This window comes from Poecile atricapillus, chromosome 20 (assembly GCF_030490865.1).
Source record: "Poecile atricapillus isolate bPoeAtr1 chromosome 20, bPoeAtr1.hap1, whole genome shotgun sequence".
Classification (NCBI taxonomy): Eukaryota; Metazoa; Chordata; class Aves; order Passeriformes; family Paridae; genus Poecile; species Poecile atricapillus.
In genome coordinates, this window is record NC_081268.1 from 5501224 (window position 1) to 5518823 (window position 17600).

Here is a 17600-nt window from a genome sequence, read left to right on the forward strand (position 1 = left end):
AACAAAAAAATCACCAGCTCAAAAGATAGACAGCAAGCAGGACAGACAGCAAAGGAAACTAATCAGAGATTTTTGTTTGGTTTTCAATTAAAAAGCATCTCCAAAAATAAACGCCTCCATTTTGCTCACATTTCCATCTCTATACATCCAGCACAACTTCAAAACAAACTGTGGATGTTGCAGACACTTGTTCATTTCATTGTAATGGACTTGTGACCTTTTTAACATTTTAAAGCCTTCCTGGGGAAGGGAGGAGGAAAAGTTGCCAAAGGGCAATTAACTCTTTCTAAATGAATTTTTGAAGATGCGTTTAACAAAAGATAATCATGTCACATCCCTGGGCAGACAACTGGGATTGTATTGTGCAGCCAAAAGCCAACCCACTTACTTTCAGTCAAGCATGGGAAAGGAGTAAGATGAAGTTTCAAAACCAAGAAGGTTTTTTTTGTGTCATGCTTTTGTCTGATGCAGATTTGTTTGAAGCTCTGGTTTTTACATATCGAGGTGAGATCTGAATCAACAGCCATTTCATTTGCTTAGTGAAAACAGAGGACCCTTTCAGGCAACACAATTTGAAGGAGTGGCACAACTTCTTTACTGGGTGACAGAGGCACAACCAGAGGTTGCTACTTGCACTGCAGACTAGTTTCTCCTTCCAAAAGGGGATTAAAAATCGAAGCATTCTCAAACTGGAAGCAAGGAGAATAGAGATTTCAAATCATTGCCCCATTTAGCATTCAGCACCAAGCCTGTGGGCTGTTGGGCCTGTTTCTACAGCAGCTCCCTCCTACACCACACAGCGGAATTAAGTTAGCTGCCTCTCCAGGTTTGCTGGGAGACTGCAAGCTCCTACCCCCACAGCAGAAGGACTCTGTGCCCTTGTCCTCTTCACCCTGCAGCCTGGTACATGTCAAAGTGCTCCCTCCCAGCCGAGCTACCCCAAGCCAGCCTCCAGACCATGTAAATGCTGTGACGCAGCCGCCGCTGCCGGAAGGAGTTCTCTTCCCCACGGCGAGGCGAGCCGCTCGGCACATGGTGGCTGTCTATAGAGCATTCATCCTGCTCCATTCTTCCACCTGATGGGGGGCAGGAGCGATCCAGGAGCGGCCTCCCGGCTGGACGTGAAATCTTAAAGCAATTAATCAAACCTGCTCAAAGGCCGAGCTGACAAGAGCCAGGCCGGCCGCGGTATCTGTCAGGATTGCCGTATTTATCATGGAAATCCAGGGGGGCCCAGGGAGGCCGTGGCTGTTTCCAAGCACCACCAAACACAGACAGACTTTGACATGTGTATGGTGCTTGCCTCCACCCTTCCTCGGGGCCCTTGGGGAAGAAAAGCTGCACCTACCCACCCTCCAGGGGAAAAAGCCACGCGCAGGATCTGCAGGGAGTCCCACCAGCTCCTAAAAGCTCACGTTCCCAAGCTGAGATGTCCACAAGAAAAAGGCACCAGCTCTTCTGTCACGTATGCAGCAGAAATTGAAGTGAGAAACTTCCCAGCCTCCCTCTTTTTCCTGCTTCTCGAGTGGTCAGAGGGAGCTGTGAGCACAGGGGCAGTTGCCAGGTCAGATCACACACACCACACCTGGGTGTCCAGGGCAGGGTCAGCACTCTGGGCTCGGGTGCTGATCTCGAGACCAAGCTGATGGCCCAGAATCCTCAGCCAGATGTTACAGAGAAGGCAAACAGCCCCATCCTGTATCACAGCAAGTAAAAACTGCTGGAAACTGATCAGAAACTGTCAGGGAGCACAGGGGTTTTCTAATTGGTCACTGTTAAGAAAACCCCACTAAGATCCCCTCTGCCCTGCACTGCCCCACAGGCAGTGGGGGAGGAAATAACAAGAATCGCCTGTCTTGCGTCAATGTGTGGAGAGTGTAGCACATCCATGCTGGTCCAGACCCCAAAAGGCAACGCTACAGCCATCACTCACTTGACAAAAGTGAAGGCTGCAACAGCCTAAAAGCACAGGCACTGTGAGAACACTGATTACAAGGTGGTATTACAATGCTACCAGCACTCAAATCACCATACAACTAGTAATTAGTCACTCCAGAAAGCTTCTGATCTGGCCAAGTAAGAATCTCTATTTTGCTGTTGTGGAAACAAAGGTTAAAAGCCACCCTTCACCCCCCAGTGAGGCTGTGCCAGGCCCTGCACTTGAATGCTGGGACATTCACTCCACTACCTGCATTTATCTTTTCAGCACACAGTGCTCTCTGTAGTCACAAATGCTCCACTTCAGTGCACTGCTGAACAAGTGACCTTTTCTGATCCTTTATTAAAGATGACTAATGGATACAGCAATAAAGTTTCATTATAATTTGATTTTTCTGTACTTATAAGTCTCACTCGTGGGCTTAAAATTTACTTCGCTTGATATTTCGGCCAACTGGACTGTTCAGTGAGGACAAGCATAATCACTGCAATTTCTGCATAATGGAGAAAGCAGGTGGTTTTTCATACTGAAAAAAGTTTTCAGGTTTGTGAACAGGCTTCTGGCAAAAAAACATCTGAAAACAATTGCAGCTACAGGGCTGACCTGTCTGTGTCCCTGGTTATCCAACAGGGCAGGAGCTCAGGGCGCTGGGGGACAGGTTCGTGGCAGGGAACAGCAGGGATGTGCAGCAGGGAAAGAGGCCACAACAAGTCTCACCACAAGCTCCCTCCTGCTGGGAACACTCAAAGCCACTGAAACTTGGCCCAATGCCTTCAAGTCTCTGCTTCCTTTCCTGCTGCAGCTTATCTATTCCTATTCTATCCTCTGCTGAGGCTAAAAGCCAGCTTTGATTACTTAAATTCTAGTTCAGGCATATGTCATTCTTTCTGAGACAAGCAGATAGAAAAATGAAACTGCCTTAGCTCAGACACATTGCAGCAGTTCAGAGCTAGAGAGTTTGTCTGCTCCTGATTCCACCCTAAATCCTGCCACTGCCCCATGTGCAGCTCCTGCTCTGTGATAACCTGTCTGCTGCTTAGTTTCATAACCATCACAGGGTTGTTCTGGTTGAGAGGATGACTCCTCATTCATCTCTTTAGCATGGAGAGATCCACTGGCCAAGCAGCCAAGGGGCCTCTGTGGCAGTGAACATGCTCAGCCAAGTGGCACAAGGTGCACCAGGCTTCTGTGCATGGTCAGGTGCCAGCACAGAGGCAGAGAAATCCTCCTACTTCATTCATCACACACTTCAGGTACAGGGCTGGAAGCAGCTACTGTTATTACCACACTCAGAGAGCTTCTGTTTCCTCACACAGCACTCACAGAAATCCAGCATGATGAAATGACTGTTCTGTTTGTCCCTGATAATCCGTCCTTCAAACAAATTCTCTGCAAAAAGAATCCACAAATGAACCTGCCTTTTCTCAGCCAGCTACTTGTTATAACAAGCTTATTTGATAGCTCTGCATTAAGAGCCTCTCTTACAGCTTGTGAACAAGGGCCTGGAGAATACAACTATGAGTGAGAACATCACAAAGAAAACATCCACAAGTACTTACAGCTTATTCATATGATGCATTCACTGGGCACTAAACACCTACAATCACAGAAAACCCCAAAGCTTCTCTGTCAGGCAGCAAAAACATGGCCATCCTGAGAGAGAAGGATTCCAAGCTGTGGTGTTTGGAGTCACCAAACCTACCTTTGCCTATAACAAGGCCACACTTGTCAGCTGGAACAGTGTAGGTGATTTCCTGCATGCCTCCAGGTGTTCCAATACTCCAGTCCCCACGGCCACGACCTCTTCCTCGGGCAACAGCCAAGCTTCCAAAGCCATCACGTTCCTTAGAAAGAAAAACATGTGTATCAGTGTTGTTATGCTGGCCCCAATGCACATTAAAAACAAAATAAAGCCAGGTCAGTTAAACTGCCTCATAATCAATGGCATTGAATTGAGATATTCCTGGACCTCAGTTTCACATTCAAGGTTTTGAAGCACTTTAGAAAAATGCCAAGTAATGTAGGTTACAGTTGCCTTCCTGATTCAGGAAGATATTCTTATTTATAAATGCATGCCTTTACATCTGCTGAAAGAAACCTATAAATAAACATCAACTACTAAAAGACTTTCAGTATGTGATGGGGGGATCTCTTTAGAGCAAATAATGGATCTTGGCACTGACACACACAAAAGTTGCTTTCAAACCCTTTCAAGTGTCACCCTGCTGGAATTACTCAGCAGAAATGCACATTTTCCAAAACTTCCAAAGGAAGCTTTTAAGTTCAAAGTCACTTATAGGACATACCTATTTTGGGTAAGTGATTTCCCCAAAGCAAATGCCATGGGCAGTCAGAGACTATCATGACAGACTTCAACATTTAAGTGAATCATTACAGCAAATTATGAAATCAAGTATTCAAACCAGGAACTGGGGCTAGAAAAGATATCAAGATAAACAAATTATGGACCTTGCTGGACAAATTATGTTCAGGTTTCTGAAATGGCTTAAAGTTTTAATTCCTCATAATACAAAGGGAATATACAACCTCCTTCAAGCATCTGCCCCAGTACTTCACCCATCTTTGTACTTCTTGCTGCTGTGTAATGCAAGGTGTTGGTGCCTTAGAGCACAGGAATACAACACCTGAGCAGTCAGCACCTTCCTCTGCCTCCACCAAATCAAAGGACTGGAGTCTGAAGATGGAAGATGAGGCACCACTGAGCACTGGCAATGCTCTGCTGTCTAAGCAGAGGCTCCAGTCACTGTCTGATGCTGATGGGCTCCATTCCATCAGGTCACTGTTCCCAAACTTAACAACAACTAAGAAGGAGATAGATTTGGAGCTATAATAATGCCTCATAGGCCTGGAAATAGAAGACCTTCCCACAGTTCAGTTAGCCCACATTACATTAAAAGAACTTCCACCATAAACAAATAAACCTCAAATCCAGCAGCTCTGGGCAGCAGTATGTGTGGCCTGCCAGGGGAGGATTGAACACTGCTGCTTTTCAGAACATGGCTTCCATCTCTACATCAGCTGCCTGCATGCAGCCTACATTCCCAAAAAGCACTTCCAGAACCCACCTGAGCCGTGAGGATGAGCTCACTGATGATGTGTGCTGCATGTTGACACCGATCAGGGAGCCCCATGACCTGTGCGACTCTTTCAGAGCTAATCCCATCATCTGTGGAGAGAGGTGGCAAAGACTAAATTAAAAGCAGAAAACATCCACTTGCCAACAAAAGCCTCCTTCCAGCACCACCACTGCTGGCAGCATTTTCACACCACAGAACTATCCCAGGAGCTACTGCTTCCCTCCACCTTCAGCCCCTCTTCCCTGGACTGAAAGAAGACAAAACCCAGCCCACACTGCAGAGGGAACAACATTCAAAACACTTTCAAATGTCAAAAAACCATGAAAGAGACTGATACAATTTTAAGAGGAAAACAGGCAGGTTTGATAGGTGATCAGACAGCCAAGGACCCAGAGAAAGTTACTCAGAATTAATCAACTCCTGATCCCCAAAGGCTTTAATGTCCTGAAGGAGAATTCTTTAACAGGAAATAAAAGATTTTTGTTATTTTATTTATCTGTATAATTACCACTCACGACACGACTGTTGTGACATCTAATGTCTGCAAATGAGCTGTATATAATCTTACTCTCTGAAAACCAGGAAGTGCATGAGGAGGCAGCACATCATATTTAAGTGGGTTTCAGAAAGAGACACAATGCACCTGTAAATGAGGAAAGCCTGGCTGCTGGAACCCAAAAGTGAAACACTGGTCAGAAAGCAATGGCTCTCCATCCTCACACAAACCTGGTTTAAATTGAATCCTAACTCCAGCATCATTCTGAATCTTTTTGATCATTTCTCCATTTCTTCCTATCACAATTCCAACAGCAAACCTGGGCACAGAGACCTGATGGGAAAGGCAAAGGAGTATGAAAGCGCAGAGAACTAGACTGAATGACTGATTTTACAAGGAGATGCTCTTAACTTTGAGGACGGGCCATGTTAGGCACCTCCAGGCTACAGAACTGCATCACTTGAGAAAAACATGTGGCCACAAATTCCTTCCCCACTAAATGAACTCTGCACTACAAGAATGCAGCTTAAAAAAGGACAATTATAAAGTGCCATCTGGGAGTCCATGAGAACTCCTCCTCTTTGCAGAGCCAGACTCAATTCTTCTGGCAAAAGAACACAACACATTTAAAGAAAAGCTTACAGGTTACAAGTGCAGTTGGATGACTCCCCCCAGTACCCATCCCACAGGGAGGTTAGCAGAGCACTGTGAAGGAAACGTACCTCTATGCTGCCTCCTCCCATTCTAGCACTGAAATCACTGCGTACGCCTCGGAAGTCTGCCTGATCTTTCTCTCGGATGATCTCCAGTACCATTTCCCTCGCTTGCTACATGGGGAAAGAAGTTACAGTTAGCTTCAAATTATTCTGCTTGCCCTCCTGGTGTTAGGGCCTCAGCTGTGGGTAATGGTCAGGCTTCAGGCAGAGAGATCTCCATCTGCTGAACGGCAACAGCAGTCTGATTTAGGATTTACCACAGTCTGTTCTTGCTGGCATCTTCTATGTCTGACAAAAACTGCCAGGTGCACAAGGTGGCAGTTTCTTGGGCGCAGTTGCTTCCTCCAGTCTTTCAAAAGCACCCTTTAACTTTTAAAATATCTTTGATTTCTTTTTTGTTTTGTTTTTGAATTAGAGGAAGTGAAAGCCCTTTCCTACTGATACGGCTGAAACCAACACAGTAAGGTAGAAGTTGATGGTAGCATGGCAGAAGAGATCATGCCCACTAAGAGCTACAGAGCACATACCAAGGAGGCTGCTGGGCAGCACTGAGCTTACTGACTGAAAAGTTAAGCCCAAGTCTGCAGCAATCCAGCAAGACATTATCTGAGACAAATGAATATTTTTCCTACCCACTGGCAGCACTCAAGGCCATTCACAAGCCTCCATGTAGCCCAGCTAGTGAAAGTGTACCCTGGAAATTAGCTAACAGTAGTCACCAGCAAAATAAAAAAAGCCTACATGTCAAACCTGAGCATTTGTTTCTCACTACTACCAGTCAAGCTTTTGACATCTTGGTTCTATTTCCAAGCTTGAGGACAGTGGTGAATCCCTCTCCTTTCATTTTTACATATTTTCCATGTCCTCAAGGTATTTTTAACAGAAAGAATCAACTCAAAGACATTTCAGAGATGCCAAGACAGAAATATGATGGAGAGATTTTCATAGGGATTTGAAAGTTAAGAAACACTGTTACAGCATCCACAGAATCCCACCAGACCCAAGGATTCATCACACTTCTTAAACACTTCCTAAGTGTGCTCAGCTTTAAGTGCCTCAAAGATCTTCCAGCCTGTGCAGTCTCCATGTTTCCTTGAAAGAAAGATGAGACAACAGCAAATCTTGCAAAGCAGAAACTACCTGGGAAGTGGCAGCACTGAGAGTATGATTTGGTTAAAAGTAGCCAGACTGTCTTTAAACTCCTTTTGCACAGCTACACCTCCAGAGTAAGAACTTTTTTTTGGGAAAAAAAAAATAAAAATTCAAACTTGCAATAAGAGCTTTGAAAAATACCATCCAAACACTATGCCTGAGCAACATCAACTGTTGCAGCACTACATGATTAGGGAGATCCTATGAAACAGAACTACTTTTATTGGAGACAGGAATGCTAAGCTAGATTTAGGTACTTAGCAAGGTATGAAAGGCACTTGCTGAGAAGTGGAACATGCTGTGGCTGAACTTTAATGCTCTAATTCAGGCACTCCCATCATGCTGCAATCCCCCAGGCTCCAGCTGATGGAGGTTTTTTCTCTGAACTGCAGGTACATCCACATCTGCAAAACCCTGACACAAGGAGACTGAGGCACCAATATTAAGCAAACCCCTTGGTTTCAGGAGTTGTTGTGGGATTGGTTTTTAATTACCTGCGTCGATTGGCTGTCTGAGGTAGTTTTGTGAAATGTTTGCTGTCTCAAATGTGTGATTCAGTCACTCACTAAGAACCCATTCTCTTGAGTGACACAGAGCTCTCATTTTTTGTCACACAGACTGGAAAGCATTTCAAAAGTACTTTCTCCAAACCTTCCTCCTCATTTCCACTCCTACCCATGTGCAGTATTTATGTGGAGTGACAGCTCCTAAGTTATGCTGTAAAACAAACTACTCTGGTGTTTTAACTTGCTCTATTCAACCTTACAGAACCAACAAAACCAGGAAAGATTATTACATTTACAGTTGGATTTGACTCCATTAGATGCTCACAAATACACTCAGGTTTAAATTTCTCCTTAGTTCTCTTGGGCAACCAGTTTGCTTCTGTTACATACCTGTACTTTAAATGCATCTCCAGTAATACGGAGAGGTTTATCTGCTCCAGTAGGCATAGGACCATCTTGGATCATAATCATTTTCACACCTGTTCGCTCCTGAAGAAAAAGCACAGAGCAATTTTCTAAGCAGAGTCCCTAAAACAAGGGATTTTGATCACTGAACATTATGAAGGTCAAACCAGCACGGTTACAGAACGCACAAATTCAGGAACAGTCCTAGATTGTAAGGGACTGCCAGAAATTGTGCTGCTCCTGAGGTTCTCAAATAGTTGAAATCCTTGCAAGAAGAACCCCCTCTACTTCAACTACTGACTTTTCAGCCATTTCCAAAATCTGTAGCTGTCTGCATATAACAATTATTAAGTGACCAGCTTCCAAACCATATGACAGAGGTCTAATCAGGGCACTCAAAACCCCTCCATTTTTGACCCTAGGTGTTTTGCTATAACCTTTTATTATTTAAAAACTTGTACCAGATGGAGGAATAAAGAACATCCAGGAACACAGTTTATACATAACACAACACTTAATTAGAAAGGGGTGGGATGAGAAAAAGAGATGACACATGGCAGCTTTACCACAGATCAGCAACAAAAGAGAAGCAGAGCACTCTACAAGAGCATGGCTGGCATTAAAAATACTGCAGAGCAGAGCAGACACGGCCCTTCCTTGGCTACAGATCCCCTCCTAAACAGCACGAACCAAGTCTTATCTACAGCACACGGGTTTCTGCCACAGTTCTGGCAAAACTCCACTACTTGTGTAGTTGGGGCCACACTGATTTTGTAACACAAGACTGGATTTGAGTCCAATCTCCGAAGGCAGAAGAGTAGTCCTTGCTAGAGAAGGTTAGAGCATTCAAGGCTCTCCATTTCAGCCTGTTCCAGTGGACCTAGAGAAGCTGCAGTAGGGAAGAGAGCCCTAAAGGAAATGCATCTTGCGCACCTGCAACTGTTTTATTGTTTCACCTCCTTTGCCGATGACTAGACCCACTTTGGATGCCGGGATCAAAATCTCCTGAATGGTACTGTTGCCATCAACATCGTTGTGAAAACCAGGTCCGTTCCGACAGCGATCTACAATCTGCCCCAGTAGCCGTTTTGCTTGTCTTTGGAAAAGAATCGAGGGAAACAACCATTAGACAACATTGCTCCACCAAGAGACCAGGACCCATCGGAATGGAGAGCGATCGGGGAGAGGAGAAGTGGAAAGATGGAGGAAACCATAGTCAGCACAATGTTTGCCTATTTTTTGTTTAACTCTTTGGTGTCTATTTTCCCCTATCATGATTACTTATAAGCAGTTTGATTTTTGAAGGGGAAAAGAAAAGGAAGAGCAGCAGCATGCTCTGACCTCTTAGGAAGTTAAGGACAACAGTTGAACCACAGCATTTGGGGTGCTTACTTTGAATGAAGATGCTCTAGGTTATAACTTTTCTAACACATAAACAGTAATAAAACTCAAGCTCTGTTCTCCTTCTCAGTCAAGACAAAAAGACACACACTGCTCTGATACTACCACAGCCCATGGATTAACCATTCTCTGATCAGTCACAGGCAACTGCTTAGCTCTTCTCTACCTGCTCTTACCAGCAGCACCAGAACACTGTCCTAACACAGCCTCTGCTCCAAGCAGTAGGTGCTGAAGCTACACCGCGAAGCGAGGCAGGGATACTGCAGCAGCCACCAGTGAAAGACTGGGTTCTTCTACTCCTGGTGAGAAGAGACACACAAAGAAGCATTTGGGAGATTAAAGATCCCTTCTCTAAAATCTTTAGCATGTCAGAGGTAACTGACAGGGTTTCCCTGCATCTTGAAGAGTCCTATACCAGCACATCCCATTCCTGCCCTTGTCCCACAACCCTTCTGAAAGCAGAAGAAATTCACTGGTTCCCTGTACAGCCTAATGCAGCATCTTCCCCTCTCTCCACTTCACACCAAGCCATATCAGGCACCCTAAGGATGACTGACTTCTCTCTGGAGATTTGAGGAACCAGTACAAAGTCATCCCTTCAAGCAGACATTCCCCCAGGGCAGGCTCAGGGGGTGGTGCTCTGAGGCTGCAATCAGAGCAGAGCACTGCTTGCCCTTGACTTTCTCACAACAAAAGGGAAAAGGTGGAATTTCTGGAAGCCTGTTTTAAATATTTTGGAAAAGTCTTAAGAGGTTTTATCCATCTGCCTTCATATTTTGTGCAAAGTTCTTTTAATGACAATATAGAGACCACAACAGTTATTACATAACATATTTCAGATGAGAAGGGGTCACTGGGAAATTAACCCTATTAGCTTGTCACTGCATATAACTAATGAAAATATTCCTCACAAAACCCTTCTCAAAGAAGTCTGACACCTACAATGATTTCCTTACTTCATAAGTAGCCTGAAAAAAACAGTTCAAACAACCAATTTGTCAAGGATTTTATCACAAAAGTAAATTAAATTTCACTTAATGCCATGTCTACATTCTGTTTCACAAATTTAATAATTGTCTCACTTTTAAAGTTTACTCATGTTTTATTTAAAGACAGCCTTAGACACGAGTACATTTAACTACTTATTTTAGAACCACGAAGTCTTAACTACACCTCTCCCCCATTTTCCCACAACTGCATCTCATGAGGCATCCCAGCTTTTTACTATTTTGCTCTTGTTCTTAAATATCCTTTGTAAGGGGGGGAAAAACCATTTCAATATCAGCAAGAATACACTGCCTGCCCTATAATGTAAGTTTACCAATTATATTTATTCTGACTCACTGCTTGCAGTATTATGGTAGAATAAGGAGATTTAAGTACCCTTAGATCTCTTTAGGAATGGAAGAATGATGAGTGTCTTCTCTTTAGAGAGACAGTCTTTGCACCAATGTATTTTCAAACGCAACTCAAAGATTTCCAGATGGATTTTAAAAAACCCACCTACCCAAAGGCTGGGGAGAGAAAGAGCAGCTCCATATGTTAAGTGTGTTCCTGTAAGCCTGAGGATCCTGGATCCAGTTCCAGCAGGAGGTCCTCAACTGGTTTGTGAGAGTCTCAAACTCAGCTCCTGGGAAGGGGGAGGGAGGAAACACTGTCCCTAAAGTTTCTATAGGTCTAAAGATAGAAATCCCTGCTGGCTGGCCACGTGTCTCTACCATGCAAGGAGCAGAATCAAGATTTGGGTTCAGTCCTTTGCTTCTTGTTGGCAGCAATGCAGAAATAAGCACCCAGTGGGCCTCATGCTGCTCTGCAACAACACCAACACCTCCAGGGTATCCTGGAGTGGCACCCACAGGCTTTAGAGGCCTCATGCAGCCCTTCTTCAGCTGGAAGGATGCTCATCTCAAAAGGAGTAGGGAAGCGAAGGGGAGAAGAGAAGTGCCCCTCAACAGCTTAGCTCAGTATCCTGGAAAGCTGCAGTTACAAAACTGCATCCTAGGTGCCCTAAGAGCAACCTCACCCTGCGGAGGGGAATTCCAAGGAAATTTCTGCAGAGGATTCAAACTGCAAGTGGAAAAAAAGCCTTTGAGGTGCACAGTTTAAAGCATCAGACCAAGAGGTTCTATGCTCCAGAGACCCTCGAGTTTCTCTAGGCCAACATTTGCTGGTGTGGCTAACAACCAAGTAGCACCACTGACAGAACACAGCATAAGGGAGAAGAGAAAGAAGGAAAAAGGAGAGAAATGAAATCAGAACTCACTCAATGCTCTCTGGTGTCCCAGTGAGTACACAGGGCCTCTCAGGCATCCCGCCACTGTCTGCAAAGGATACAAGGAGAAAACTTGTGATACACGGAATTAAAAATGTGGCAGCTATTTCAGTGACCATGAAGCACCCTATGGAAGCACCACCCACCTGCACACATAGCATGCTAAAGAATTCAAAGACATCCAGGATCAACATATTTTAAACGATTTACAGGATGTCTGCATTCTTTTAAAGCCTTCCCCACCAATTAAAGGGAGGGATAAAAACTCAGATACTGATCGACAGTTCCCTGCACAGTCTTCCCCAAAGCAAACTGGCACCAAATGATCCCGTTTGGATGAATGGTCTCATTTTTATGATGTAAAGCAAGCTGTTTGGAGAACTGCTGCCAATCCTCCTGAAAATCTTCTGCCAGGAGCTAGAGCTGACCAGATCAGTCAGAGGCAAACCACAGAGCTGAGCAAAGTGAGAAAACTCAACAGCTTCAGGTCTAAGCACAACATGGATCATTCATTTGCTCTGCAATCATCTGCTGGTTAAAGCTAGTTCCCTCACTGTTCCATTCCCCAAACCACCTGACAAACCTGTTTCCCACCCTGGCTGGGAGGTGGGTCCCACAACAGCTCTCCCATGGCTGTCTGTATCCATGTTAATGGTGATGACACACCATGAGCATGGGAAGTGCCTGATCTAATGGACACAACACCCTTTGACATTAAAACCTGCTCACCCACCCCACAAAGAGGGGCTTACCTGGAGCAATTTGAATTTTGCAGCCAGACTCTATCTGAATTCGTGAGATCTGTTCTCCTCCCCTGCCGATTACTGAAATGAGTTCAACAAGCATCAGAACAAACTGTTTTTCCTGGAAACTGCAGAGCACCTTCCCCCTTTTACTCCGCTGCAGCTGTCTATAAAGGAACAGTTTGACTCCAGGATTGCAGAAGAGGCATCCACAGCATGACCAAATTTATCATAGCAGACAACCATTAAAACACTGCTGAACATTATTCTATTTGTTTGGAAAAACAAACCAAAAAAGCCTGTCTTGTACAGGAATGGAAAGAAATAAGTATAAAAGAAATAAGGCACTCGTCTGGGTGATGCTAGGAGAGTAATTTAAGTACATCTTGTTCAGCCTGAACGAATAAGCCAGTTATTTGGGGTACTAAAAAAGGTAGACTTGTTTCTTTATAATTCCTATTTCACTGCTATTTTTGAATGGGCATGCTATTGGTCTGTCTGCACTCAGACAGAGCCACATCCCAAAATGCTCTATCAACCTCCAGGGAACACAAATATCCCTCTCCCTTAACTCTCAGAGTTGACACATCGCTGTTTCACAAGACACCCAGAGCATAGACTGTGCCAATCACCATTGCTACCCTTCCCAGACTGCAAAACCAGCAAAGCTGTCAAGTCAATCAGGTATTCCTGGCTCAGGATGTTCCCAAAGAAGCATCTCAGCCATGGGGTTGCATCCCCCGGTATCTGTCTGCCCCTGAACCAGGGTGAGACACAGATGATGCCTGTAAGCTCCCCTCTCCCAGGGCCAACATCCTCCATGTGTAGCACCAGCACTGGTAAATGAAGAGGTCTGGCAGGAGAGGAGGGACTCCTTTGCAGGAATTTGAGTTCCAGTCTTACAGTGTCTTTAGAGTCGGGACAAAACTTGGCGCACTATGGGGTAATTACCACGGCCTGTTATTTTCCTCTTTACTCTCCATATATCAAATTGGAAGGGATACACAGAGACCCAGCAGTGGAAGAGTCTATGCAATCACTGCAGTAACACATCAGCAGGAGGTGCCATTGAAAGCCAGAGTAATGATCATTAAGAGGAAGAGAGAAATTAGGATCAAGGGTTTGAAAGAGAACAGTACCAGGAATGCAAATATAGGAAAAACTCCCATCTGGTTGTGTTTCCCTGCAGCAAATGTGTGAGAAATTTAAAATTCTGTTTAACTTGTGTTTAGTCAACTCATATTTTAACATTTAAATGTTGTTTTTCTTCCTCAACTCTCACAGTTTTGCATACGCAAAGCAAAATGCTGCAATGAAGGGAAATAAATTCACTTTTGACTTGTTTATGTACCATGCTAATGGGAATTTAAGAGAAAACCACTAAAATGCCCAGTAACTTGTACCATTCTTGTTCATATTACTGGGACACCAAGCTTTTCCATGAAATTTGCATCTGGATTTTAAAACATAGATCCTCTGTTCCCCATGAAGACAGCATTAAACAAGGCTTATCCAAGGCTAATAAGCACAAGAACTTGTGTGAGAATCAACAGCATTCCTGCACAGGAAACACATCAAGAAGCATCAAAAGCATCCAAGGTACTTACTAAATCCAACCATTTTATCAGGCACTTTGAACTCTTCTGTTATTACAGCCCTAAAAAAAAAACAAAGGGGGGAAAAAAAGGAAGAAAACCCCATCAAAGTCATTACAAAGAACAATTTGGAAGAAACAACACCCCTACCACAGAGCCTGGGCTCAGCACAGGGATTCTGCACACACAAGTAAAAGCACATCAGTGTCAAAATCATCAGTATTGGAAGGGACCTCTCATGGTCACACAATTCCTGCCATGCTGGATCCATTTCCAGTCTATCTCCAGTATCTTGAATGGAGCTGATGGAAGAAGCTCTTTTTGTCATTCTTGCTCCAGACAGATTCAACAAAAAAAAGTGTGAAGTTTCCTTATCATTGAGCCTGGACCTTTCAAGCAGCAGTGTCTGCCCAGTGCTTCTGGATATTCTCTTCCCAGGAGACACCAACCAAAGTCATTCCTGACATGAAATCCCCCTTCTGATATTCACAGGTTTGGTGTTTTGGAAATTTTTTTTCACCTGATTGTCCTTATTATTCTTTTCCTTGGAATTAATAAAAATTGTCTTCAATTATCCTCTGAATTCTTATCTCAAGACTTCCATACCTATTGCTCTTTGGACATTTTCAATGAGTCTGCTTCAAAACAAATCACTCCAAGCAGTTCCCTAAGACCTGACCATAGCCAAGTAGAAGGAATTAAGTTGGACTGTTTTTTTCTTGAACTGTTTATGTCTTGTGGAAAACATAACACCATGAATACGGAATTTGCAAATATGCATTATATACATTTTGTTTAACAATCTCAAAAGCAATAGAACACCTGCACAGTAAGTTCAATGCAGGTTTTGTGGGGAGGTATATTAAAATCTTCTCTTTTTTTGCTTTAGATCAGTTAGGAAAGGTATAAAATACACACTAGACTTGATTAGCTAAGCTGCAGATAAAGTACTAACACTGCCTACCCTTTTCTAGGATGCTCCAGTAGGACATCAGCTTTAACTTAACCATTAAAAATTTAAGGTTCCACAGCCTTCATGCACATTGTTTGTCCCTTCTGCTGAGGCCCCAAACAGCTGGTAAGGATGGAAATGCACTATTATTCACCTTCAGGCTAATCCAGCTTTAGAAATGCTATTCCCTTCAAAAACAACACAGAAAACTCAAGAGCAGGATTTGAGTAAAACTGAGAATTTTACATTTTTATTGGATACTGAGACATGCTGGTTGACAACTTATACTTGCTTTAGTCTTCCCAAACCATCTTTGACAAAGGAGTCATCCCAGGTCATATTACACCAACAAAACTAAATAATAACAACAACAACATGTGTCTGTTGGATACTTCCACCTTTTGCCAAAATGCCAGACCTTTTTTCACTTTTTCTTTCCTGCCCCCTGCCAGGGCAGGGGAAGGGAAAGGAGAAAGAATTTATTCTTTTCGGTCCTCCAGATTTGCAGGGAGCAAATCCAAGTTTCAGATCAACTCGTCTTTTTTCATCAGAACAAACTACCCAGGCTGTAGAAAACCCAAGCTGACAGTTTTTCCACATTCTCAACCTCTGACTTCCTAACACTACTACAGATGGCGGATCAATAAACAATTAGAATTGATCAATAAATAATAAAACATAACCCACTGCTTACCTTTGATGTACCAGGGCCCCTAACTGGTTACCTACTGTGGCAGAGAGAGAAAAAAGGGAAAAAAATCAAAGCATTAGCACGGATAAACTAACTTCATCCCTATAAAAAAAGAGTTCTTACCGTTTCATCAAAAAAGAAAGAAAAGCAAAACAGTAATTTAGGTTCAGTGGCTGAAATGAATGCATTATGTGGTACAAAACAGGAGGGGATTTCTTGATCAACACACACCATAGCCCAGTGTCCAGCTGAACACAGGATAGGGAATTGATCTGCATCTCCCCATGCTGAGAGTCATGGGAGAAAATCCTGCCTGCCCAAATCCAAATCCCTGCAACTAACCTCCCCCCTTCCCAAATTAAGCCCAAAGTAGTAAAAAAAAAGGAAAAGGGGGGGAGGGAGGAGGAGGGAGAGAAATTTGAAGGAGACCAGTGTGTATTAAAAAACAAGAATAAAAGCCAAGCAGCCTCAGAGATTCCCTCAGTCCAAGCATTAGGCACCGCTGGCACATACTTCTCTCTGTGTCTCTGATCTGTGCTCCATGGAGCCCACTGACACGGAGACCTGTTAAAGGAATAGGGCTGTTAAGTAACCTCGTGGCACCCAAACAGTGTTTCAACCCAACAAAACACATGCTCTTGAACACATTCCAGGCATTTCTGCCATGTTAGCTGGTGGTCCATCTATGATTAGCAATTATCTCCCTACTGACAACCCTGAGACAGACTTCTCCCCCCAGCCCCAACAGATTAGATCTTTCTTCCAAATGTTAATAGGGAAAATATCATTAGACCAACTCATGCAAAGTGGGAACATGAGCCCTGCTGGGCTTCCTACTGGACTTTGCCTGCAGCAAACCAGCTAAAAACCAGACCATTTGGTGCTAACAACCAGTTGAAAGATTATATTGCATGCCTGGAGGGCACTGAACAAAACAAATGAAACTGGCCAACATGTGAGCTGTGATAATAAAGATGCTGTTTCAAACTACCTTGCAGCAAGCTGCACATTCTTTGACCTGAAATAAATTGGCAATCAGCTGGCAGGGATAGAAAGTGGATGCATCCCACACTCTCTAAATCTGGTAGAAAAATGCATCAAGTTTGTGGACAAACACTTTATTCAAAGAAAATAGACAAAGAGAGTCAATAGTGTATTTCTGCTGCATGTCAATACCTCCATGATATTTCAGGACCAAAATATTGACAGCATATCTATTTTATTACTCTCCCCAGCTCAGCGATAAGACAACTGCTGTGTTAATTGACTCCCTTAGATTTGTCTTTGCATATTCTCACCCTGAATGTGAAAAGCTCTAATTTGATAGCTATGAATATTGCAGTTGAAAAAACGTGAGTGATGTAATGGGGAATATTTGCTCCAGCTGATAAGCTTCTACCACAAAGCTGAGCCAATACAACCAAACTCAGAATCTTGCTCCAAACTGCACTCAATATTTTAACTCCACGCAGGTCTGGTGGTTCTGGTGTAGCATGGGGTTGCCACAGCCAAGGCCACTCATTATCAAGATGCCAGAAAGAGTGGTTTTAACTCTGCAAAGGCTGTATTTAAATCTCCACTTCGCATTTCAATTCCCCAGAACAGCTCTCCTAGTAATCTGTTCCGCTGCAGCC

General features: G+C 43.7%; 1 protein-coding gene across 3 annotated transcripts in view; it reads right to left on the reverse strand.

The window, feature by feature from the left end:
* Positions 1 to 17600, reverse strand: part of FUBP3 (far upstream element binding protein 3) — a 39533-nt gene that overhangs the window by 9353 nt on the left and 12580 nt on the right. For 2 of the 3 annotated variants that reach the window (XM_058853549.1, XM_058853547.1), the window contains exons 3-13: positions 16480 to 16530; positions 15970 to 16003; positions 14336 to 14385; positions 12738 to 12809; positions 11977 to 12034; positions 9246 to 9408; positions 8298 to 8396; positions 6256 to 6360; positions 5764 to 5866; positions 5026 to 5126; positions 3642 to 3783 (exon numbers count right to left, since the gene is read on the reverse strand). In XM_058853549.1, the coding sequence (XP_058709532.1) occupies positions 3642 to 3783; positions 5026 to 5126; positions 5764 to 5866; positions 6256 to 6360; positions 8298 to 8396; positions 9246 to 9408; positions 11977 to 12034; positions 12738 to 12809; positions 14336 to 14385; positions 15970 to 16003; positions 16480 to 16530 (978 nt within the window). The remainder of the gene's footprint in view (positions 1 to 3641; positions 3784 to 5025; positions 5127 to 5763; positions 5867 to 6255; positions 6361 to 8297; positions 8397 to 9245; positions 9409 to 11976; positions 12035 to 12737; positions 12810 to 14335; positions 14386 to 15969; positions 16004 to 16479; positions 16531 to 17600) is intronic. The other variant, XM_058853548.1, reaches the window with a different exon arrangement.